Below are 24,079 nucleotides of genomic sequence, written 5' to 3'. Positions count from 1 at the left end.
GTCTGTCTGTGTGCCCCTGCCTGGTGTTGTCCTCAACTAAATAAAGCTGAGCTTCAACCTTCTGCTCCAAATTACCATTTTAAAAAATGCAATAGGCTTTTCCGGCCTACTAAAGGTGTCTGTCTGTGTGCCCCTGCCTGGTGTTGTCCTCAACTAAATAAAGCTGAGCTTCAACCTTCTGCTCCAAATTACCATTTTAAAAAATGCAATAGGCTTTTCCGGCCTACTAAAGGTGTCTGTCTGTGTGCCCCTGCCTGGTGTTGTCCTCAACTAAATAAAGCTGAGCTTCAACCTTCTGCTCCAAATTACCATTTTAAAAAATGCAATAGGCTTTTCCGGCCTACTAAAGGTGTCTGTCTGTGTGCCCCTGCCTGGTGTTGCCCTCAACTAAATAAAGCTGAGCTTCAACCTTCTGCTCCAAATTACCATTTTAAAAAATGCAATAGGCTTTTCCGGCCTACTAAAGGTGTCTGTCTGTGTGCCCCTGCCTGGTGTTGCCCTCAACTAAATAAAGCTGAGCTTCAACCTTCTGCTCCAAATTACCATTTTAAAAAATGCAATAGGCTTTTCCGGCCTACTAAAGGTGTCTGTCTGTGTGCCCCTGCCTGGTGTTGTCCTCAACTAAATAAAGCTGAGCTTCAACCTTCTGCTCCAAATTACCATTTTAAAAAATGCAATAGGCTTTTCCGGCCTACTAAAGGTGTCTGTCTGTGTGCCCCTGCCTGGTGTTGTCCTCAACTAAATAAAGCTGAGCTTCAACCTTCTGCTCCAAATTACCATTTTAAAAAATGCAATAGGCTTTTCCGGCCTACTAAAGGTGTCTGTCTGTGTGCCCCTGCCTGGTGTTGCCCTCAACTAAATAAAGCTGAGCTTCAACCTTCTGCTCCAAATTACCATTTTGAAAAATGCAATAGGCTTTTCCGGCCTACTAAAGGTGTCTGTCTGTGTGCCCCTGCCTGGTGTTGTCCTCAACTAAATAAAGCTGAGCTTCAACCTTCCGGCTCTCATTAAGTGGTTTTAAAAAAAAAAATGGTGGTTAGGGCCTACTAACGGCTTCTGCCCCTCCCTGGTGTTGTCCTCAACTAAATAAAGCTGAGCTTCAACCTTCTGCTCCAAATTACCATTTTAAAAAATGCAATAGGCTTTTCCGGCCTACTAAAGGTGTCTGTCTGTGTGCCCCTGCCTGGTGTTGTCCTCAACTAAATAAAGCTGAGCTTCAACCTTCTGCTCCAAATTACCATTTTAAAAAATGCAATAGGCTTTTCCGGCCTACTAAAGGTGTCTGTCTGTGTGCCCCTGCCTGGTGTTGCCCTCAACTAAATAAAGCTGAGCTTCAACCTTCTGCTCCAAATTACCATTTTAAAAAATGCAATAGGCTTTTCCGGCCTACTAAAGGTGTCTGTCTGTGTGCCCCTGCCTGGTGTTGTCCTCAACTAAATAAAGCTGAGCTTCAACCTTCTGCTCCAAATTACCATTTTAAAAAATGCAATAGGCTTTTCCGGCCTACTAAAGGTGTCTGTCTGTGTGCCCCTGCCTGGTGTTGTCCTCAACTAAATAAAGCTGAGCTTCAACCTTCTGCTCCAAATTACCATTTTAAAAAATGCAATAGGCTTTTCCGGCCTACTAAAGGTGTCTGTCTGTGTGCCCCTGCCTGGTGTTGCCCTCAACTAAATAAAGCTGAGCTTCAACCTTCTGCTCCAAATTACCATTTTGAAAAATGCAATAGGCTTTTCCGGCCTACTAAAGGTGTCTGTCTGTGTGCCCCTGCCTGGTGTTGTCCTCAACTAAATAAAGCTGAGCTTCAACCTTCCGGCTCTCATTAAGTGGTTTTAAAAAAAAAAATGGTGGTTAGGGCCTACTAACGGCTTCTGCCCCTCCCTGGTGTTGTCCTCAACTAAATAAAGCTGAGCTTCAACCTTCTGCTCCAAATTACCATTTTAAAAAATGCAATAGGCTTTTCCGGCCTACTAAAGGTGTCTGTCTGTGTGCCCCTGCCTGGTGTTGTCCTCAACTAAATAAAGCTGAGCTTCAACCTTCTGCTCCAAATTACCATTTTAAAAAATGCAATAGGCTTTTCCGGCCTACTAAAGGTGTCTGTCTGTGTGCCCCTGCCTGGTGTTGCCCTCAACTAAATAAAGCTGAGCTTCAACCTTCTGCTCCAAATTACCATTTTAAAAAATGCAATAGGCTTTTCCGGCCTACTAAAGGTGTCTGTCTGTGTGCCCCTGCCTGGTGTTGTCCTCAACTAAATAAAGCTGAGCTTCAACCTTCTGCTCCAAATTACCATTTTAAAAAATGCAATAGGCTTTTCCGGCCTACTAAAGGTGTCTGTCTGTGTGCCCCTGCCTGGTGTTGCCCTCAACTAAATAAAGCTGAGCTTCAACCTTCTGCTCCAAATTACCATTTTGAAAAATGCAATAGGCTTTTCCGGCCTACTAAAGGTGTCTGTCTGTGTGCCCCTGCCTGGTGTTGTCCTCAACTAAATAAAGCTGAGCTTCAACCTTCCGGCTCTCATTAAGTGGTTTTAAAAAAAAAAATGGTGGTTAGGGCCTACTAACGGCTTCTGCCCCTCCCTGGTGTTGTCCTCAACTAAATAAAGCTGAGCTTCAACCTTCTGCTCCAAATTACCATTTTAAAAAATGCAATAGGCTTTTCCGGCCTACTAAAGGTGTCTGTCTGTGTGCCCCTGCCTGGTGTTGTCCTCAACTAAATAAAGCTGAGCTTCAACCTTCTGCTCCAAATTACCATTTTAAAAAATGCAATAGGCTTTTCCGGCCTACTAAAGGTGTCTGTCTGTGTGCCCCTGCCTGGTGTTGCCCTCAACTAAATAAAGCTGAGCTTCAACCTTCTGCTCCAAATTACCATTTTAAAAAATGCAATAGGCTTTTCCGGCCTACTAAAGGTGTCTGTCTGTGTGCCCCTGCCTGGTGTTGTCCTCAACTAAATAAAGCTGAGCTTCAACCTTCTGCTCCAAATTACCATTTTAAAAAATGCAATAGGCTTTTCCGGCCTACTAAAGGTGTCTGTCTGTGTGCCCCTGCCTGGTGTTGTCCTCAACTAAATAAAGCTGAGCTTCAACCTTCTGCTCCAAATTACCATTTTAAAAAATGCAATAGGCTTTTCCGGCCTACTAAAGGTGTCTGTCTGTGTGCCCCTGCCTGGTGTTGTCCTCAACTAAATAAAGCTGAGCTTCAACCTTCTGCTCCAAATTACCATTTTAAAAAATGCAATAGGCTTTTCCGGCCTACTAAAGGTGTCTGTCTGTGTGCCCCTGCCTGGTGTTGCCCTCAACTAAATAAAGCTGAGCTTCAACCTTCTGCTCCAAATTACCATTTTAAAAAATGCAATAGGCTTTTCCGGCCTACTAAAGGTGTCTGTCTGTGTGCCCCTGCCTGGTGTTGCCCTCAACTAAATAAAGCTGAGCTTCAACCTTCTGCTCCAAATTACCATTTTAAAAAATGCAATAGGCTTTTCCGGCCTACTAAAGGTGTCTGTCTGTGTGCCCCTGCCTGGTGTTGTCCTCAACTAAATAAAGCTGAGCTTCAACCTTCTGCTCCAAATTACCATTTTAAAAAATGCAATAGGCTTTTCCGGCCTACTAAAGGTGTCTGTCTGTGTGCCCCTGCCTGGTGTTGTCCTCAACTAAATAAAGCTGAGCTTCAACCTTCTGCTCCAAATTACCATTTTAAAAAATGCAATAGGCTTTTCCGGCCTACTAAAGGTGTCTGTCTGTGTGCCCCTGCCTGGTGTTGCCCTCAACTAAATAAAGCTGAGCTTCAACCTTCTGCTCCAAATTACCATTTTGAAAAATGCAATAGGCTTTTCCGGCCTACTAAAGGTGTCTGTCTGTGTGCCCCTGCCTGGTGTTGTCCTCAACTAAATAAAGCTGAGCTTCAACCTTCCGGCTCTCATTAAGTGGTTTTAAAAAAAAAAATGGTGGTTAGGGCCTACTAACGGCTTCTGCCCCTCCCTGGTGTTGTCCTCAACTAAATAAAGCTGAGCTTCAACCTTCTGCTCCAAATTACCATTTTAAAAAATGCAATAGGCTTTTCCGGCCTACTAAAGGTGTCTGTCTGTGTGCCCCTGCCTGGTGTTGTCCTCAACTAAATAAAGCTGAGCTTCAACCTTCTGCTCCAAATTACCATTTTAAAAAATGCAATAGGCTTTTCCGGCCTACTAAAGGTGTCTGTCTGTGTGCCCCTGCCTGGTGTTGCCCTCAACTAAATAAAGCTGAGCTTCAACCTTCTGCTCCAAATTACCATTTTAAAAAATGCAATAGGCTTTTCCGGCCTACTAAAGGTGTCTGTCTGTGTGCCCCTGCCTGGTGTTGTCCTCAACTAAATAAAGCTGAGCTTCAACCTTCTGCTCCAAATTACCATTTTAAAAAATGCAATAGGCTTTTCCGGCCTACTAAAGGTGTCTGTCTGTGTGCCCCTGCCTGGTGTTGTCCTCAACTAAATAAAGCTGAGCTTCAACCTTCTGCTCCAAATTACCATTTTAAAAAATGCAATAGGCTTTTCCGGCCTACTAAAGGTGTCTGTCTGTGTGCCCCTGCCTGGTGTTGCCCTCAACTAAATAAAGCTGAGCTTCAACCTTCTGCTCCAAATTACCATTTTGAAAAATGCAATAGGCTTTTCCGGCCTACTAAAGGTGTCTGTCTGTGTGCCCCTGCCTGGTGTTGTCCTCAACTAAATAAAGCTGAGCTTCAACCTTCCGGCTCTCATTAAGTGGTTTTAAAAAAAAAAATGGTGGTTAGGGCCTACTAACGGCTTCTGCCCCTCCCTGGTGTTGTCCTCAACTAAATAAAGCTGAGCTTCAACCTTCTGCTCCAAATTACCATTTTAAAAAATGCAATAGGCTTTTCCGGCCTACTAAAGGTGTCTGTCTGTGTGCCCCTGCCTGGTGTTGTCCTCAACTAAATAAAGCTGAGCTTCAACCTTCTGCTCCAAATTACCATTTTAAAAAATGCAATAGGCTTTTCCGGCCTACTAAAGGTGTCTGTCTGTGTGCCCCTGCCTGGTGTTGCCCTCAACTAAATAAAGCTGAGCTTCAACCTTCTGCTCCAAATTACCATTTTAAAAAATGCAATAGGCTTTTCCGGCCTACTAAAGGTGTCTGTCTGTGTGCCCCTGCCTGGTGTTGCCCTCAACTAAATAAAGCTGAGCTTCAACCTTCTGCTCCAAATTACCATTTTAAAAAATGCAATAGGCTTTTCCGGCCTACTAAAGGTGTCTGTCTGTGTGCCCCTGCCTGGTGTTGTCCTCAACTAAATAAAGCTGAGCTTCAACCTTCTGCTCCAAATTACCATTTTAAAAAATGCAATAGGCTTTTCCGGCCTACTAAAGGTGTCTGTCTGTGTGCCCCTGCCTGGTGTTGTCCTCAACTAAATAAAGCTGAGCTTCAACCTTCTGCTCCAAATTACCATTTTAAAAAATGCAATAGGCTTTTCCGGCCTACTAAAGGTGTCTGTCTGTGTGCCCCTGCCTGGTGTTGCCCTCAACTAAATAAAGCTGAGCTTCAACCTTCTGCTCCAAATTACCATTTTGAAAAATGCAATAGGCTTTTCCGGCCTACTAAAGGTGTCTGTCTGTGTGCCCCTGCCTGGTGTTGTCCTCAACTAAATAAAGCTGAGCTTCAACCTTCCGGCTCTCATTAAGTGGTTTTAAAAAAAAAAATGGTGGTTAGGGCCTACTAACGGCTTCTGCCCCTCCCTGGTGTTGTCCTCAACTAAATAAAGCTGAGCTTCAACCTTCTGCTCCAAATTACCATTTTAAAAAATGCAATAGGCTTTTCCGGCCTACTAAAGGTGTCTGTCTGTGTGCCCCTGCCTGGTGTTGTCCTCAACTAAATAAAGCTGAGCTTCAACCTTCTGCTCCAAATTACCATTTTAAAAAATGCAATAGGCTTTTCCGGCCTACTAAAGGTGTCTGTCTGTGTGCCCCTGCCTGGTGTTGCCCTCAACTAAATAAAGCTGAGCTTCAACCTTCCGGCTCTCATTAAGTGGTTTAAAAAAAAAAAAATGGTGGTTAGGGCCTACTAACGGCTTCTGCCCCTCCCTGGTGTTGTCCTCAACTAAATAAAGCTGAGCTTCAACCTTCTGCTCCAAATTACCATTTTAAAAAATGCAATAGGCTTTTCCGGCCTACTAAAGGTGTCTGTCTGTGTGCCCCTGCCTGGTGTTGCCCTCAACTAAATAAAGCTGAGCTTCAGCCTTCTGCTCCAAATTACCATTTTGAAAAATGCAATAGGCTTTTCCGGCCTACTAAAGGTGTTTGTCTGTGTGCCCCTGCCTGGTGTTGTCCTCAACTAAATAAAGCTGAGCTTCAACCTTCCGGCTCTCATTAAGTGGTTTTAAAAAAAAAATGGTGGTTAGGGCCTACTAACGGCTTCTGCCCCTCCCTGGTGTTGTCCTCAACTAAATAAAGCTGAGCTTCAACCTTCTGCTCCAAATTACCATTTTAAAAAATGCAATAGGCTTTTCCGGCCTACTAAAGGTGTCTGTCTGTGTGCCCCTGCCTGGTGTTGTCCTCAACTAAATAAAGCTGAGCTTCAACCTTCTGCTCCAAATTACCATTTTAAAAAATGCAATAGGCTTTTCCGGCCTACTAAAGGTGTCTGTCTGTGTGCCCCTGCCTGGTGTTGCCCTCAACTAAATAAAGCTGAGCTTCAACCTTCTGCTCCAAATTACCATTTTGAAAAATGCAATAGGCTTTTCCGGCCTACTAAAGGTGTCTGTCTGTGTGCCCCTGCCTGGTGTTGTCCTCAACTAAATAAAGCTGAGCTTCAACCTTCCGGCTCTCATTAAGTGGTTTTAAAAAAAAAAATGGTGGTTAGGGCCTACTAACGGCTTCTGCCCCTCCCTGGTGTTGTCCTCAACTAAATAAAGCTGAGCTTCAACCTTCTGCTCCAAATTACCATTTTAAAAAATGCAATAGGCTTTTCCGGCCTACTAAAGGTGTCTGTCTGTGTGCCCCTGCCTGGTGTTGCCCTCAACTAAATAAAGCTGAGCTTCAACCTTCTGCTCCAAATTACCATTTTAAAAAATGCAATAGGCTTTTCCGGCCTACTAAAGGTGTCTGTCTGTGTGCCCCTGCCTGGTGTTGCCCTCACCTAAATAAAGCTGAGCTTCAACCTTCTGCTCCAAATTACCATTTTAAAAAATGCAATAGGCTTTTCCGGCCTACTAAAGGTGTCTGTCTGTGTGCCCCTGCCTGGTGTTGTCCTCAACTAAATAAAGCTGAGCTTCAACCTTCTGCTCCAAATTACCATTTTAAAAAATGCAATAGGCTTTTCCGGCCTACTAAAGGTGTCTGTCTGTGTGCCCCTGCCTGGTGTTGCCCTCAACTAAATAAAGCTGAGCTTCAACCTTCTGCTCCAAATTACCATTTTGAAAAATGCAATAGGCTTTTCCGGCCTACTAAAGGTGTCTGTCTGTGTGCCCCTGCCTGGTGTTGTCCTCAACTAAATAAAGCTGAGCTTCAACCTTCCGGCTCTCATTAAGTGGTTTTAAAAAAAAAAATGGTGGTTAGGGCCTACTAACGGCTTCTGCCCCTCCCTGGTGTTGTCCTCAACTAAATAAAGCTGAGCTTCAACCTTCTGCTCCAAATTACCATTTTAAAAAATGCAATAGGCTTTTCCGGCCTACTAAAGGTGTCTGTCTGTGTGCCCCTGCCTGGTGTTGCCCTCAACTAAATAAAGCTGAGCTTCAACCTTCCGGCTCTCATTAAGTGGTTTTAAAAAAAAAAAATGGTGGTTAGGGCCTACTAACAGCTTCTGCCCCTCCCTGGTGTTGCCCTCAACTAAATAAAGCTGAGCTTCAACCTTCTGCTCCAAATTACCATTTTAAAAAATGCAATAGGCTTTTCCGGCCTACTAAAGTTGTCTGTCTGTGTGCCCCTGCCTGGTGTTGCCCTCAACTAAATAAAGCTGAGCTTCAACCTTCTGCTCCAAATTACCATTTTAAAAAATGCAATAGGCTTTTCCGGCCTACTAAAGGTGTCTGCCCCTCCCTGGTGTTGTCCTCATCTGAACAAAGCTGAGCTTCCACATTCTGGCTTTCGCCCTATACTATCAGATATTAAACTGCATTTGGCCTACTAGTGTGGTTAGGCCCTTGAAACAGTGTCTGCTGCTCTTGGGTTTGCTACTCCACTGAACAAAGCAATGCCGCCTGTTTAGTCCTGTTACCAATTTTGAACTGCATGTAGCCTACTTTATTCTTTGGCCCTATATCTGTTTCCTCCTCATCCTGCCCATTGCCCAGCCACTGCTAAATGAGTCTGCTGGTACATTGACCTAGACCACTACATTCCCCTTGTACTCTACACAGCCAGAATCTGTCCCTGCTGAAAGTAAGGTTCCCCTTCCCGCATGTTATACCACCTTACACAGGGACAAAGAGGAAGGTGCAGATGAAAGTGCAGGTTCCTTCATCAGGTGGGGGGGCATACTCGTTGGCGACGTCACTGGCACAGGGCCCCTCAGAGTACGCAAAAGTGTCGCTGCTGGTGGGAGGCGCCCCCGCCATGCAAACACACCGCCGTACTTTGAGGGGCCCTGTGCCAGTGGCAATGCGAACGAGTGGGCCCCCCCCTGCTTGCTCAGGATCACAGCACTTGCAACTTTTAAATACTTACCTTTCCCTGCATCACCGCCGTGACGTAGTCCGCATTTCCTGGGCCCACGAAAAACTTGAGCCAGCCCTACTCCCCCCACAACTTTCCCCCAATTCCCTATGCCCAACTATTATTATACAGTTAATTAAGATTGGCAAGCTTCAGAAACAAGAATGGATGTTTTTGGCATTAAAATGGGCACTGTAGGTGTTTTCCTGGCCTCCACTCACTGCCGACTATGCTTCCCCATTGACTTGCATTGGGTTTCGTGTTTCGGTCGATCCCCGACTTTTAGCGATAATCGGCCGACTGCACTCGACTCGACTCTGGACAAAATCGGGTTTCCCAAAACCCTACTCGATCTTAAAAAAATGAAAGTCGCTCAACCCTATATCTGAGCATGGAGGTAAAATGTTTGGGTTCTCCAAAGTCTGACATCAACATTTCTCGTTCTTGAATTAGCTATAGTCTACCTCTTGGTATTTATTTTTTTGGCATACAATAATGAGCAAACAAAGTCATGTTCCAGCGCCCATGTAGTAGACCACAATCATTAGGCCTAGGTTAAATAAACTCTGTGCAGAACCTTTTATCTTTATGCTAGAAAAGCCTAAAATGGTGCTGCTCAGCTGGCTCAGAGCTTTTATACTGGCTGTGGTAGCCCACCTGATTGGCTGTGCTAACCCATGTTATATGATTGCTGTAGAGCAAGGGTGGGGGACGTCTGGCCTAAGATATCATTTGGTGCGGCACATTTTTTGGCCATGGGCCTTTTAATCCTTGATACTTGAAAGCGATATCATGTCCGAAGGCAGCTCTATTTATGGTGTTTACTAGGGTTGAGCGACTTTTACTTTTTCAGGATCGAGTCGGGTTTCGCGAAACCCGACTTTGTCAAAAGTCGGGGCGGGTGAAATCGGCCGATCATTGCGAAAAGTTGGGGGCCGACTGAAACACGAAACCCAATGCAAGTCAATGGGGAATAAAAGTCGGCAGTGAGTGGAGGACAGGAAAACACCTACAGAGCCCATTTTAATGTCAAAAACATCAATTATTGTTACTTAAGCTTGTCAATCTTAATTAACCTTATAATAATAGTTAGGTATTGAAAATTGGGGGTCATTTGGTTAAAGTTGTGGGGGGGGGGGACGGCTGGCTCAATTTTTTCTTGGGCCCAGGAAATGTGGAACACGTCACGGCGGTGGAGCAGGGAGAGGTAAGTATTTCAACTTTGCAAGTGCTGTGATCCTGAGCAAGCAGGGGGGGCCCACTCGTTCGCATTGCCACTGGCACAGGGCCCCTCAAAGTACGGCATTGTGATTGACAGCGGGGGCGCCTCCCACCGGCAGAGACACTTTTGCGTACTATGAGGGGCCCTGTGCCAGTGACGTCGCCAATGAGTATGCCCCCCCCACCTGTTGAAGGAACCGGCACTTTCATCTGCACCTTCCTCTTTGTCCCCATGTAAGGTGGTATAGTATGCGGGAAGGGGAACCTGAGTTTCAGCAGGGTCAGATTCAGGCTGTGTAGAGTGCAAGGGGAATGTAGTGGTCTGTGTCAACGTACCAGCAGACTCATCTTGCAGTGGCTGGGCAATGGGCAGGAATGAGGAGGAAACACAGATATATGCCCAAAATAAAAAAAGTAGGCTAAAAGCTGTTAAAAATTGGTAACAGGAGTAAACAGGCGGCATTGGTTTGTTCAGTGGAGGAGAACAACAATCAGCGGCAGACACCGTTAGTAGGCCCAACCAAACAAGTAGGCCAAATGCAGTTTCATATTCTAAATATAGGCCGAAAGCCTGAAGATTGAAGCTCAGCTTTGTGTAGTAGAGGAAAACAAGAGGCAGCAGCAGACAACGTTACTAGGCCCAAACCAAGAACTAGGCCAAATGTAGTTTCATATTGTTGTTACAGGCCGAAAGCCTGAAGCTTCAAGCTCAGCTTTGTTTAGTAGAGGAAAACAAGAGGCGGCAGCAGACAATGTTACTAGGCCCAACCCAACAAGTTGGCCAAATGCAGTTTAATATAAAAAATATTTAAACGAAAGCCTGAAGATTGAAGCGCAAGAAAAATAAACCAGGAGAACACCAAGGAACGGCAGACACCGTTAGTAGGCCCCAACCCAACAAGTAGGCCAAATGCAGTTTAATATTTGAAATGGGACAACAGTTGAAGTTCAGCTTTGTTCAGTGAAGGAAAAAAAAGAAGCAGCGGCAGACACCGTTATTACGCCCAAATAATAAAGACAGTGGTAGTAGGCGCAAAGTATTAAATGGAGTCCAGGGCCCCTGTATATTTTAACTATCATCTATCATTTCAAATAATTCGTATTGGCAGTGCCATTTCAGGTTTTACCCGCACAGACTAAACAGTGGTGGAGCTGGGAGAGGTAGTATTGCAAGTGGTAGAGCACAGTTCAATCTGGGGGGGACACTCTCTCGTGGGCGGCGGTACTGGCACAGGGCCCCTCATATTACGACGGTGTAATATGAGTTGTGGTTCAGTATCTCCCCCTAAAAAATGAGGAAGTCTGGTGGAAGAGGCCGTGGGCGGGGGTTGCGAGCTGGTACTGATGGTGCTAGTGGTGCTGCATCTCGTGGTAGTGGCAAAAGCACAGTAGTACCTAAGGCTGGAGGTGTTCAGCCTGCGTCATCGTCTGGCTACACAAGGCCTCGAAGGCTCTCTTACCTGGGAGTAGGAAAACAGCTTTTAAAGCCGGTGAAGCAGGAAAAAGTGTTGTCTTTCCTTGCTGACTCACCCTCTAGCTCTTTCGCCTCCTCTTCCCAAAGTTCTAAATGTAAGAGCAGCCAGTCGTCAGTGGATGCTCCCGGTCAGGAAAAAGACGTTTCCTTGTGTCCTTCTCCCAAACCAAAAGTGAAAGATGCAGCAGGCGACACTACAGGTTACTCCATGGAGCTCTTTACACATACCGTGCCTGGCTTCGAAAGGGAAATTGTACACTGCCAATTACAAGAAGAATAGGACATGGAGTACACTGATGCGCAGCCACAGCTAGAATGTGATGCTGTTCCATTGACTCTGATCACTACATTGCCCTTGCAGGTTACTGAGCCAGAATGTGACCCTGATGAGACTATGGTGCCCTGTCCCGAACGTTATAGCACCTTACACGGTGACACTGAGGATCCAGTGACCCAGTGACCCAGTTGTTGACCCAGATTGGCAGCCATTGGGGGAAGAGGGTGCCGCTGCCACTAGCTCAGAAGCGGAGGAGGATGATCCGCATCAGCCATCTACATTGCAACAGCTGTCATCTGGCAGGCCCGTATCAGGCCCAAAATGTTTGCGAAAAACAAAAACAGTTTTAGGAGAGCATGGCCATTCGGTGAAAGTAGCACAGCACACAATGCCTGAATAGGTTTTCGATAGTAGGAAGAGTGTAGTGTAGCAATTTTTTAACCAAGATCAGAATGATCAGTCAAAAGTTATCTGTAAGAAATGCTCCAAGACCTTTAGCAAAGAGAAAAATCTTCAAAATTTAAATACAACGTGCATGCTTAGACATTTAACCACCATGCACTTGCAAGCCTGGACTAACTACGAAACGTCCCGTACCGTTGGTGCACCTGCTCGGAGTGAAGGTAGTCAGCAATGCTACATTGCTTCCCTCACTGTAAGCCCACCGGTTAGGACACCACCAGCAGCAAATGTGGAGGTATCGTCGTAAGGCCAAAGCAGTCAGGGAATCACAAGGTTATTGGTAGGAAAGACTCTATGTTGGCCAACAACAAGAATACCATAACAAACTCTCTCTCAATCCGCCATGTCCACCACCACCACCGCTAGTTCCACCATATGCAGCTCTCCAGTCCAGCTCACCCTATAAGAGACTCTCGTTAGGAAAAGTACTCATCCTCTCATCCGCGTACACAGGATTTGAACGCCCACATTGTTATACTAATCTCATTACAGATGATGCCCTACCGTTTGGTTGAAAGCGAAGCTTTCAAAGACCTGATGGCCCACGCAGTACCACGCTTTGACCTACCCAGTCGACACTTCTTTGCAAGAAAAGCCATCCCAGCCCTCCACCAGCATGTCAAAGACCGCATTGTCCATGCCTTGAGGCAATCAGTCAGTGGAAAGGTGCACCTCACAACAGATGCATGGACCAGTAGGCATGGCCGGGGACGTTACGTGTCCATCACGGCGCACTGGGTTAATGTGTAGGATGTAGGGTCCACAGGGGGCAGCCATAGTGGGACAGTTCAGCCTATCCCACAGTCTAAGGAAACAGTTGGCATAAGGCGTTCGCCACTCCTCCTCCTCCTCCTCCAGAAGCGAAAGCTCGTGCACAGAGCGCAGTTGCCCTACCGCTCCATCCGCAGCTGCCAGTGTTGCACACGGGGTGTCCTGTTATGACCCCAATGGCGAGGGTCTCAGAGGAACGTGGAAGTCTGTAGAATACAAAAATCCAGCTCATAGGGCAGTGGTAACTGGGTTGACCATATATCTACTCCTAACGCCAACACTAGAAGTAGCCGGGGATCATTCCTACGTTGATTCTAGATGACACGCGCCAGCCGGAGAATCTAGCTACCCCTAGTAGAGGAAAACAAAGACCTTTCTTGCCTCCAGAGAAGGGGACCCCAAAGCTGGATAGAAGCCCCCCACAAATAATGACGGTGAGGTAAGAGGAAATGACAAACACAGAAATGAACCAGGTTTAGCACAGAGAGGCCCGCTTACTGATAGCAGAATAAAGAAAGGTAACTTATATGGTCAACAAAAACCCTATCAAAATCCACACTGGAAATTCAAGAACCCCCGAACCGTCTAACGGTCCGGGGGGAGAACACCAGCTCCCTAGAGCTTCCAGCAAAGGTCAGGATATAGATTTGGAACAAGCTGGACAAAAATACAAAACCAAAACAAATAGCAAAAAGCAAAAGGCAGACCTGGCTGATATAACAGGACCCAGGATCAGTAGACAAGAGCACAGCAGACTAGCTCTGATAACTACGTTGCCAGGCATTGAACTGAAGGTCCAGGGAGCTTATATAGCAACACCCCTAACTAACGACCCAGGTGCGGATAAAAGGAATGACAGAAAAACCAGAGTCAAAAAACTAGTAACCACTAGAGGGAGCAAAAAGCAAATTCACAACAGTACCCCCCCCTTAGTGAGGGGTCACCGAACCCTCACCACGACCACCAGGGCGATCAGGATGAGCGGCATGAAAGGCACGAACTAAATCGGCCGCATGAACATCAGAGGCGACCACCCAGGAATTATCCTCCTGACCATAGCCCTTCCACTTGACCAGGTACTGAAGCCTCCGCCTGGAGAGGCGAGAATCCAAGATCTTCTCCACCACGTACTCCAACTCGCCCTCAACCAACACCGGAGCAGGAGGCTCAGCAGAAGGAACTACAGGCACAATGTACCGCCGCAACAAGGACCTATGAAATACATTGTGAATAGCAAACGACACAGGAAGATCCAGACGAAAAGATACAGGATTAAGGATTTCCAATATCTTGTAAGGCCCAATAAAACGAGGTTTAAATTTGGGAGAGGAGACCTTCATAGGAACAAAGCGGGAAGAAAGCCATACCAAATCCCCAACGCGTAGTCGGGGACCCACACCGCGGCGGCGGTTGGCAAAGCGCTGAGCCTTCTCCTGTGACAACTTCAAGTTGTCCACCACATGATTCCAGATCTGCTGCAACCTATCCACCACAGAATCCACCCCAGGACAGTCAGAAGGCTCCACATGACCCGAAGAAAAGCGAGGATGGAAACCAGAGTTGCAGAAAAAAGGCGAAACCAAGGTGGCGGAACTAGCCCGATTATTAAGGGCAAACTCAGCCAACGGCAAGAATGTCACCCAATCGTCCTGATCAGCAGAGACAAAACACCTCAAATAAGCCTCCAAAGTCTGATTGGTTCGCTCCGTCTGTCCATTAGTCTGAGGATGGAAAGCAGACGAAAATGACAAATCAATGCCCATCCTACTACAAAAGGATCGCCAGAACCTGGAAACGAACTGGGATCCTCTGTCTGACACAATATTCTCAGGGATGCCGTGCAAACGAACCACGTTCTGGAAAAACACAGGAACCAGATCGGAAGAGGAAGGCAGCTTAGGCAAAGGAACCAAATGGACCATCTTGGAGAAGCGATCACATATCACCCAGATAACGGACATGCCCTGAGATAGCGGAAGATCAGAAATGAAATCCATGGAGATATGTGTCCAAGGTCTCTTCGGGACAGGCAAGGGCAAGAGCAAACCGCTGGCACGAGAACAGCAAGGCTTAGCTCGAGCACAAGTCCCACAGGACTGCACAAATGACCGCACATCCTTTGACAAGGAAGGCCACCAAAAGGACCTGGCCACCAGATCTCTGGTGCCAAAAATTCCCGGGTGACCTGCCAACACCGAGGAATGAACCTCGGAAATGACTCTGCTGGTCCACTTATCCGGGACAAACAGTCTGTCAGGTGGACAAGACTCAGGCCTATCAGCCTGAAATCTCTGCAACACACGTCGCAGATCCGGAGAAATAGCTGACAAGATAACTCCATCTTTAAGAATACCAACAGGATCAGCGACTCCAGGAGCATCAGGCACAAAGCTCCTAGAAAGAGCATCGGCCTTCACATTCTTTGAGCCTGGTAAATACGAGACAACAAAATCAAAGCGGGAGAAAAACAATGACCAGCGGGCCTGTCTCGGATTAAGGCGTTTAGCAGACTCGAGATACATCAGATTTTTGTGATCAGTCAAGACCACCACACGATGCTTAGCACCCTCGAGCCAATGACGCCACTCCTCAAATGCCCATTTCATGGCCAACAACTCCCGATTGCCCACATCATAATTTCGCTCGGCAGGCGAAAACTTCCTAGAGAAAAAGGCACAAGGTTTCATAACAGAGCAACCAGGGCCTCTCTGCGACAAAACGGCCCCTGCCCCAATCTCCGAAGCATCCACCTCAACCTGAAAGGGAAGTGAGACGTCAGGCTGGCCCAAAACAGGCGCCGAAGTAAACCGGCGTTTCAACTCCTGGAAAGCCTCCACGGCAGCAGGAGCCCAGTTAGCTACATCGGAGCCCTTCTTGGTCATATCCGTCAAAGGTTTCACAATGCTAGAAAAATTAGCGATAAAACGACGGTAGAAGTTAGCGAAGCCCAAGAACTTCTGAAGACTCTTAACTGACGAGGGCTGAGTCCAATCAAGAATAGCTCGGACCTTGACTGGGTCCATCTCCACAGCAGAAGGGGAAAAAATGAACCCCAAAAAGGGAACCTTCTGTACACCAAAGAGACACTTTGAGCCCTTGACAAACAAAGAATTTTCACGCAAAATTTTAAAGACCAACCTGACCTGCTCCACATGCGAATCCCAATTATCAGAAAAAACCAAAATATCATCCAGATAAACAATCAAAAATTTATCCAGATACTTCCGGAAAATGTCATGCATAAAGGACTGAAAAACTGAAGGCGCATTGGAGAGCCCAAAAGGCATCACCAAGTACTCAAAATGACCTTCGGGCGTATTGAATGCGGTTTTCCATTCATCACTAGTGTGTTGAGCGATACCGTCCGATACTTGAAAGTATCGGTATCGGAAAGTATCGGCCGATACCGGCAAAGTATCGGATCCAATCCGATACCGATACCCGATACCAATACAAGTCAATGGGACTCAGGTATCGGACGGTATTCCTGATGGTTCCCAGGGTCTGAAGGAGAGGAAACTCTCCTTCAGGCCCTGGGAACCATATAAATGTGTAAAAGAAAGAATTAAAATAAAAAATATCGCTATACTCACCTGTCCGACGCAGCCGGGACTTCAGCGAGGGAACCGGCAGCGTTGTTTGTTTAAAATTCGCGCTATTACTTGGTTACGTGAATTCCCGGCTTGTGATTGGTCAGGTCGGCCATGTTGCCGGGACGCGGACCAATCACAGCAAGCCGTGACGAAATTACGTCACGGCTTGCTGTGATTGGTCCGCGTCCCGGCAATATGGCCGACCTGACCAATCACAAGCCGTGACGTCACGGGAGGCTGGACACGCGCTTATTTTAAAATGGGCGCGTGTCCAGCCTCCCGTGACGTCACGGCTTGTGATTGGTTGCGCCGCGGTCAACCAATCACAAGCCGGGAGGCTGGACGCGCTCATTTTAAAATGGGCGCGTGTCCAGCCTCCCGTGACGTCACGGCTTGTGATTGGTCAGGGCGGCCATATTGCCGGGACGCGGACCAATCACAGCAAGCCGTGACGTAATTTCGTCACGGCTTGCTGTGATTGGTCCGCGTCCCGGCAACATGGCCGACCTGACCAATCACAAGCCGGGAATTCACGTAACCAAGTAATAGCGCGAATTTTAAACAAACAACGCTGCCGGTTCCCTCGCTGAAGTCCCGGCTGCGTCGGACAGGTGAGTATAGCGATATTTTTTATTTTAATTCTCTCTTTTACACATTTTAACATTAATGTTGTTGCGATACCCGATATCCGATACCACAAGAGTATCGGAATCCTGGTATCGGAATTCCGATACAGCAAGTATCGGCCGATACCCGATACTTGCAGCATCGGAATGCTCAACACTATTCATCACCTTGCTTAATGCGCACAAGGTTGTACGCACCACGAAGGTCTATCTTGGTGAACCACTTGGCACCCTTAATCCGGGCAAACAAGTCAGACAACAGCGGTAAAGGATACTGAAATTTGACAGTGATCTTATTTAAAAGCCGATAATCAATACAAGGTCTCAAAGATCCGTCCTTTTTAGCCACAAAAAAGAATCCCGCACCAAGAGGGGAAGAAGACGGACGAATATGTCCTTTCTCCAGAGACTCCTTGATATATGAACGCATAGCGGTATGTTCAGGTACCGACAGATTAAACAGTCTTCCCTTAGGAAATTTACTGCCTGGGATCAAATCTATAGCACAGTCACAGTCCCTATGAGGAGGCAGTGCACTGGACTCAGACTCACTGAAGACATCCTGATAATCAGACAAATACTCCGGAACTTCCGAAGGCGTAGAAGAAGCAATAGACACAGGCAGGGAATCCCCATGAATACCACGACAGCCCCAACTTGAGACTGACATAGCCTTCCAGTCCAGGACTGGATTATGGGTCTGTAACCATGGCAGCCCTAAAACAACCAAATCATGCATTTTATGTAAAACCAGGAAACGTATCACCTCGCGGTGTTCAGGAGTCATGCTGAGATAACATGTGTAGAATCACCACAGTAGTAGCACAAGCCATTCCGGCGTCTATGAATTTTCCGCTCATTTCTAGTCAGGATTCTATCACATTGCATTAAATCAGGTGTCTGTTCAGACAACACCATGAGGGAATTTGCGGTTTTGCGCTCCCGCAACCGCCGGTCAATTTGAATAGCCAGTGCCATAGTATCATTCAGACCTGTGGGAATGGGAAAACCCACCATAACATTCTTAATGGCTTCAGAAAGGCCATTTCTAAAATTAGCGGCCAGTGCACACTCGTTCCAATGTGTCAGCACGGACCATTTCCGAAATTTTTGGCAATACACTTCAGCCTTGTCCTGCCCCTGAGACATAGCCAGCAAGGCCTTTTCTGCCTGAATCTCAAGATTGGGTTCCTCATAAAGTAAACCGAGCGCCAGAAAAAACGCATCAAGATCAGCCAATGCCGGATCTCCTGGCGCCAGCGAAAAAGCCCAATCCTGAGGGTCGCCCCGTAAGAACGAAATAACAATTTTTACTTGCTGAGCAGAATCTCCAGATGAACAGGGTCTCAGGGACAAAAACAATTTACAATTATTCACGAAATTCCTAAACTTAAACCTGTCTCCGGAAAACAGTTCAGGAATCGGTATTTTAGGTTCTGACCTAGGATTTCTGATAACATAGTCTTGTATGCCCTGCACACGAGTAGCCAGCTGGTCCACACTTGTAATCAAGGTCTGGACATTCATGTCTGCAGCAAGCATAGCCACTCTGAGGTAAAGGGGAAGAAGAAAAAAAAAAACTCAGAATCTTCTTTCTTATAATCCCTCTTCTGCAATGCATTAAACATTTAATATTGGCCTGGCAAACTGTTATGACCCCAATGGCGAGGGTCTCAGAGGAACGTGGAAGTCTGTAGAATACAAAAATCCAGCTCATAGGGCAGTGGTAACTGGGTTGACCATATATCTACTCCTAACGCCAACACTAGAAGTAGCCGGGGATCATTCCTACGTTGATTCTAGATGACACGCGCCAGCCGGAGAATCTAGCTACCCCTAGTAGAGGAAAACAAAGACCTTTCTTGCCTCCAGAGAAGGGGACCCCAAAGCTGGATAGAAGCCCCCCACAAATAATGACGGTGAGGTAAGAGGAAATGACAAACACAGAAATGAACCAGGTTTAGCACAGAGAGGCCCGCTTACTGATAGCAGAATAAAGAAAGGTAACTTATATGGTCAACAAAAACCCTATCAAAATCCACACTGGAAATTCAAGAACCCCCGAACCGTCTAACGGTCCGGGGGGAGAACACCAGCTCCCTAGAGCTTCCAGCAAAGGTCAGGATATAGATTTGGAACAAGCTGGACAAAAATACAAAACCAAAACAAATAGCAAAAAGCAAAAGGCAGACTTAGCTGATATAACTGGAACCAGGATCAGTAGACAAGAGCACAGCAGACTAGCTCTGATAACTACGTTGCCAGGCATTGAACTGAAGGTCCAGGGAGCTTATATAGCAACACCCCTAACTAACGACCCAGGTGCGGATAAAAGGAATGACAGAAAAACCAGAGTCAAAAAACTAGTAACCACTAGAGGGAGCAAAAAGCAAATTCACAACAGTGTCCCATTATCGAACAGCTAGTGGTAAGCGTCAGCAGGCTGTGTTTCAAATGAAGTGTTTGGGCGACAACAGACACACCGCGGAAGTACTGGTGGAGTACTTGCAGCAACAAACTCAGTCATGGCTGGGCAGTGTACATCTTGATGCAGGCAAGGTATTCAATGATAACGGAAGGAATTTTATGGCTGCCATAGCCCTTTCAGAACTGAAACACATACCTTGCCTGGCTCACACCTTTAACCTGGTGGTGCAGGGCTTCCTCAAAAATTATCCAAAGTTACCAGCCCTGCTCCTGAAGGTGCGAAGACTTTGCTCGCACATCCGCCGGATGCCCATACACTCCAGCCGTATGCTGAACCATCAGCGATCGCTGATTCTTCCTCAGCACCACCTAATAATCGACGTTGCAACAAGGTGGAACTCCACACTGCACCTGATTTAGAGGCTGTGAGAACAGAGGCGTGCTGTTATAAATTTGTGGGAGGATACACGGGCAGGCACTTGGATGGCAGACATGGAGTTGTCTGGTGTGCAGTGGTCGACGCCATCATAAGCATTAACATCCCACTTATGCGTCTGCTGATGCAAAGTTTGACGCACATTAAGGAGCAGGCGTCTGCAGCCAAGGAGGAGGGAAGCCTTGATGACAGTCAGCCATTGTCTGCTCAGGGAACTGTCCAGGACGAATTGGCGGATGAAGAGGATGAGGAGGAGGATGATGGGGATGAATATGTATGGGAGGAGGATGATTCTCAGGTGGCAATAGAAACTGGTGGCATTGCAAGGTCTGGTACAGGTTTATTGCGGCACACTTGTGATGTTGATTTGCAAGAAAGTGGGCCTCAACCCAGCAGAAACAGTTAATTCACACCTGGAACATTGGCCCACATGGCTGAGTATGCCTTGCGTATCCTAAAAAGGGACCCCCGCATTTTTAAAATGATGACCGATGACGACAACCGGTTGGCCTGCCTCCTGGATACAAGATATAAAGGAAAACTGCAAAATATCATGCCACATGAGAACCTAGGTCAAATATTGGCTACCAAACAAGCAACTCTTGTAGACCGTTTGGTTCAGGCATTCCCAGCACACAGCGCCGGTGATGGTTCTCACACGAGCTGCAGGGGGCAACATGGCAGAGGTGCTAGAGGTGCAGAAATCCGAAGTGGCGTTGGACAGAGGGGTTTTACGACAAGGTTGTGGAATGATTTCGCAATGACCGCTGACACGACAGGGACAGCTGCATCGATTCAAAGTGACAGGAGACAGCATTTGTCCAGTATGGTTACAAAATACTTTTCCGCCCTTATTGATGTTCTCCCTCTCAGGTCATTCCCCTTTGATTACTGGGCATCTAAACTAGACACCTGGCCTGAATTGCCAGAATATGAATTACAGAACATCGATTGCCCTGCTGTCAGTGTGCTTTCAGAAAGCGTGTTCAGTGCTGCTGGTTCAATACTGTCCGAAAAAAGGACACGTCTGCCTACCAAAAATGTTGATTAGCTAACCTTCATTTAAATTAACCAATCATGGATTTCACATTCTTTTGCCCCACCTTCCCCTGCTGACACGTAGCTTGCCTGAAAGATGACTTGCTTTTGGGGGGAGACACAGAACCCCAACTCTGGCCCTGTGGGATAACACAACACTATGAACGTGGAAGAAAGTGTCTGCCTGATGTACAACGCACTAGCAGTACAGCTGAATATACACTGTGTGAGAATTTGAATCTCCTTTTTTGGGGGGGAGACACTGAACCACAACTCTGGCCCTGTGGGATAACACAACACTATGAACGTGGCAGAAAGTGGCTGCCTGATATATGACGCACTAGCAGTACAGCAGAATATAAACTGTGAGAATTACTATCTCACTTTTGGGGGGAGACACTGAACCACAACTCTGGCCCAGTGGTATAACACAACACTATGAACGTGGCAGAAAGTGGCTGCCTGATATACGACACACTAGCAGTACAGCAGAATATAAACTGTGAGAATTACTATCTCACTTTTGGGGGGAGACACTGAACAACAACTCTGGCCCAGTGGTATAACACAACACTATGAACGTGGCAGAAAGTGGCTGTAATTATTATTAAAAAAAAATAAAAAATACTGCAATAACAAGCTTCCTACAATGATCTCAGGGCAAGTACGGCAGCAATAAAAAGGACTGCTGAACAAAAAAATTGGTAGACAAATAAACAAGACAGGTAACTGTGCAGAAAGGAGCAACAGGATTTTTGCTTTGAAAAAAGCAGTTGGTTTGCACAGCACCGTGCACACAGCTATGCAGCTGCTGCACTAAAATACGACCTCCACTGTCCCTGCACAAAAAGGTGGTGTGGGACAGTGAAAATCGCTCCAGCACAAGCGGTTTGGGGTTTTTTATTTCCTCCCTAACTCTGTCCCTGCTTCTGACTAACTGCAGCAACACCTCTCCCTATGCTCAGATCGGCAGAAGTAAGATGGCGGTCGGCGTGCACGCCCCTTTATAGCCCCTGTGACGCCGCAGACAGCAAGCCAATCACTGCCATGCCCTTGTCTAAGATGGTGGGGACCAGGACCTATGTCATCACGCTGCCCACACTCTGCGTCCTCCTTCATTGGCTGAATAACGGCGGTAACAGCATCATATGAAATGCGACTTTGGCGCTCTGATCGTGTACCGCATGGCCGATCCCACACTAGAATCGGTTCGGGTTTCATGAAACCCGACTTTGCCTAAAAGTCGCCGATTTATGAAAATGACCGATCCGTTTCGCTCAATCCTAGTGTTTACTTACGTGCTCTGCTCCCTCGTTCTCCCTCAGGCATCAGATGGACTGCGATGATCCAATTTCCTCCAACCTCCAAAGGGCAGTATATCTGAGGCTGTGTACAACACATAAGGGACACATTGTTTAGATACAGAAAAGGCAAAAACAATAACAGATGACTCAAATCTTAAAACACTCCCCAGGCATTTAAAAAAAAAAATTAATCAATGCAACCCTAACCTCCTCAAAATTCGAGGGATAGATTTGGTCACTATGGGGTTAAGAGGGGAGGGATCTAGGAAAAATGTTAGCTAAGAAGGAGAGATGGTAGATTTTTCAATTGGGCTCTTTAACACCCCAGGGCCTAAATTAAAATTTCAGCTTTGGAGCTTTTCTTTGAGCTGGTGGATTAAAAATTCTATATTTTAAAATTTGAACTTTTAGGACTAAGGGAATATAATATAACTGAGGTCTAATTTGAGCAACTATAGTTTGATGATTCGCAGGGGTTCTGCAATTTTAAAGGGAATCTGTCACTCCATTTTAGGTCTATAAGCTAAGGCCATCGCCATCAGGGGCTTATCTACAGCATTCTGTAATGCTGTAGATAAGCCCCAGATGTATCCTGAAAGATAAGAAAAACGAGTTAGATTATGCTCACCCAGGGGCGGTCCCGGTTCGGTCCGGTCCGATGGGAGTCACGGTCTGGGTCCTGTGCCTCCCATCTTCATACGATGACGTCCTCTTCATTGCTTCCTGCCGTGGCTCCTGCTCAGGCGTACTTTATCTCCCTGTTGAGGGCAGAGCAAAGTACTGCAGTGCGCAGGCGCCGGGCCTCTCTGACCTTTCCCTAGGCCTAAAATGGGGTGACAGATTCCCTTTAATTATATGTTAGTTTGTTTGTAATTTATTGTTTTGATACAATTTGTAATTATTGTATTTTATTATTCTAATTTGTGTATACTTACGCTGTGTTTAATTGTGACATCATTCGTTGAGCAATTAGCTGACAGCTTTGGGATCCTCAAGTCGAATCTGGAAGAGAAGAAAGTCAACAGAAAGGAAGGATAATTAGAGTTTAAAAATAATTTTCCCTTAAAATAACTTTTTTTCTCTTAGAAATTAAAACAATTATGGACAATTTCTAAACAGGAAATGTTGGCAATGATACTCATATAGGCAAGGATGGACAGTATTATTTTTTTCTTTTTCTGATCAGGTGTAGCTGATCTATTTAAGATAGATAGTATCAAATAAGAATGTTTATTGTATCCTACAAAAACTCTGATATTTTGTGTATTAAATGGTTAAAATTTAGATACTGAGATTATTTGTTGTCAGTCTACAGTTTTTTAGGTTAAATATCGCTACTGTAGCAACACCTATCTAATAAGCACATTCTCCCAATGATGATGCTTCACATATATTTCTCTTCCCTCCTTTTTTACATTCCCCTCACTTTTGTTATAAATATTCAGGTTTATAGACCTTATTTATAGCATTATGTTTAATCAATATTATCCAACTGGATAACTTCTAGTCATGAGCGAGTATGCTCATTACTCGAGTTTCTTAGAGCATGCTCGGGTGGTCTCCGAGTATTTTGGCGTGCTCGATTTAGTTTTTTGATCCCGCAGCTGCATGATTTGCGGCTGCTAGACAGCTTGAATACGTGCAGGGATTGCCTGTTTGTTAGGGAACCCCCACATGTATTCAGGCTGTCTAGCAGGCACAAATCATGCAGCTGCATCGACATAACCTAAATCTCCGAGCATGCTGAAATACTCGGAGAACACCCGAGCATGCTCGGAGAAACTCGAGTAACGAGCATACTTGCTCATCACAAATAATCTCCCTAT

General features: G+C 46.1%; 1 protein-coding gene across 1 annotated transcript in view; it reads right to left on the bottom strand.

The window, feature by feature from the left end:
- The window catches only part of LOC143768797 (nicotinamide N-methyltransferase-like), a 93,323-nt gene extending 70,929 nt beyond the window's left edge, over positions 1-22,394 (bottom strand). The window contains exon 1 of the mRNA XM_077257436.1: positions 22,248-22,394. Coding sequence (XP_077113551.1) covers positions 22,248-22,350 — 103 coding nt within the window. The 5' untranslated portion in view covers positions 22,351-22,394. The remainder of the gene's footprint in view (positions 1-22,247) is intronic.
- Positions 22,395-24,079: the final 1,685 nt, after the last annotated feature.

The sequence above is a fragment of the Ranitomeya variabilis genome, chromosome 4 (genome assembly GCF_051348905.1).
Source record: "Ranitomeya variabilis isolate aRanVar5 chromosome 4, aRanVar5.hap1, whole genome shotgun sequence".
In the NCBI taxonomy this organism is placed as follows: Eukaryota; Metazoa; Chordata; class Amphibia; order Anura; family Dendrobatidae; genus Ranitomeya; species Ranitomeya variabilis.
Note: the sequence above shows the minus strand (reverse complement) of the source record. Positions and strands in the feature narration are given on the sequence as shown.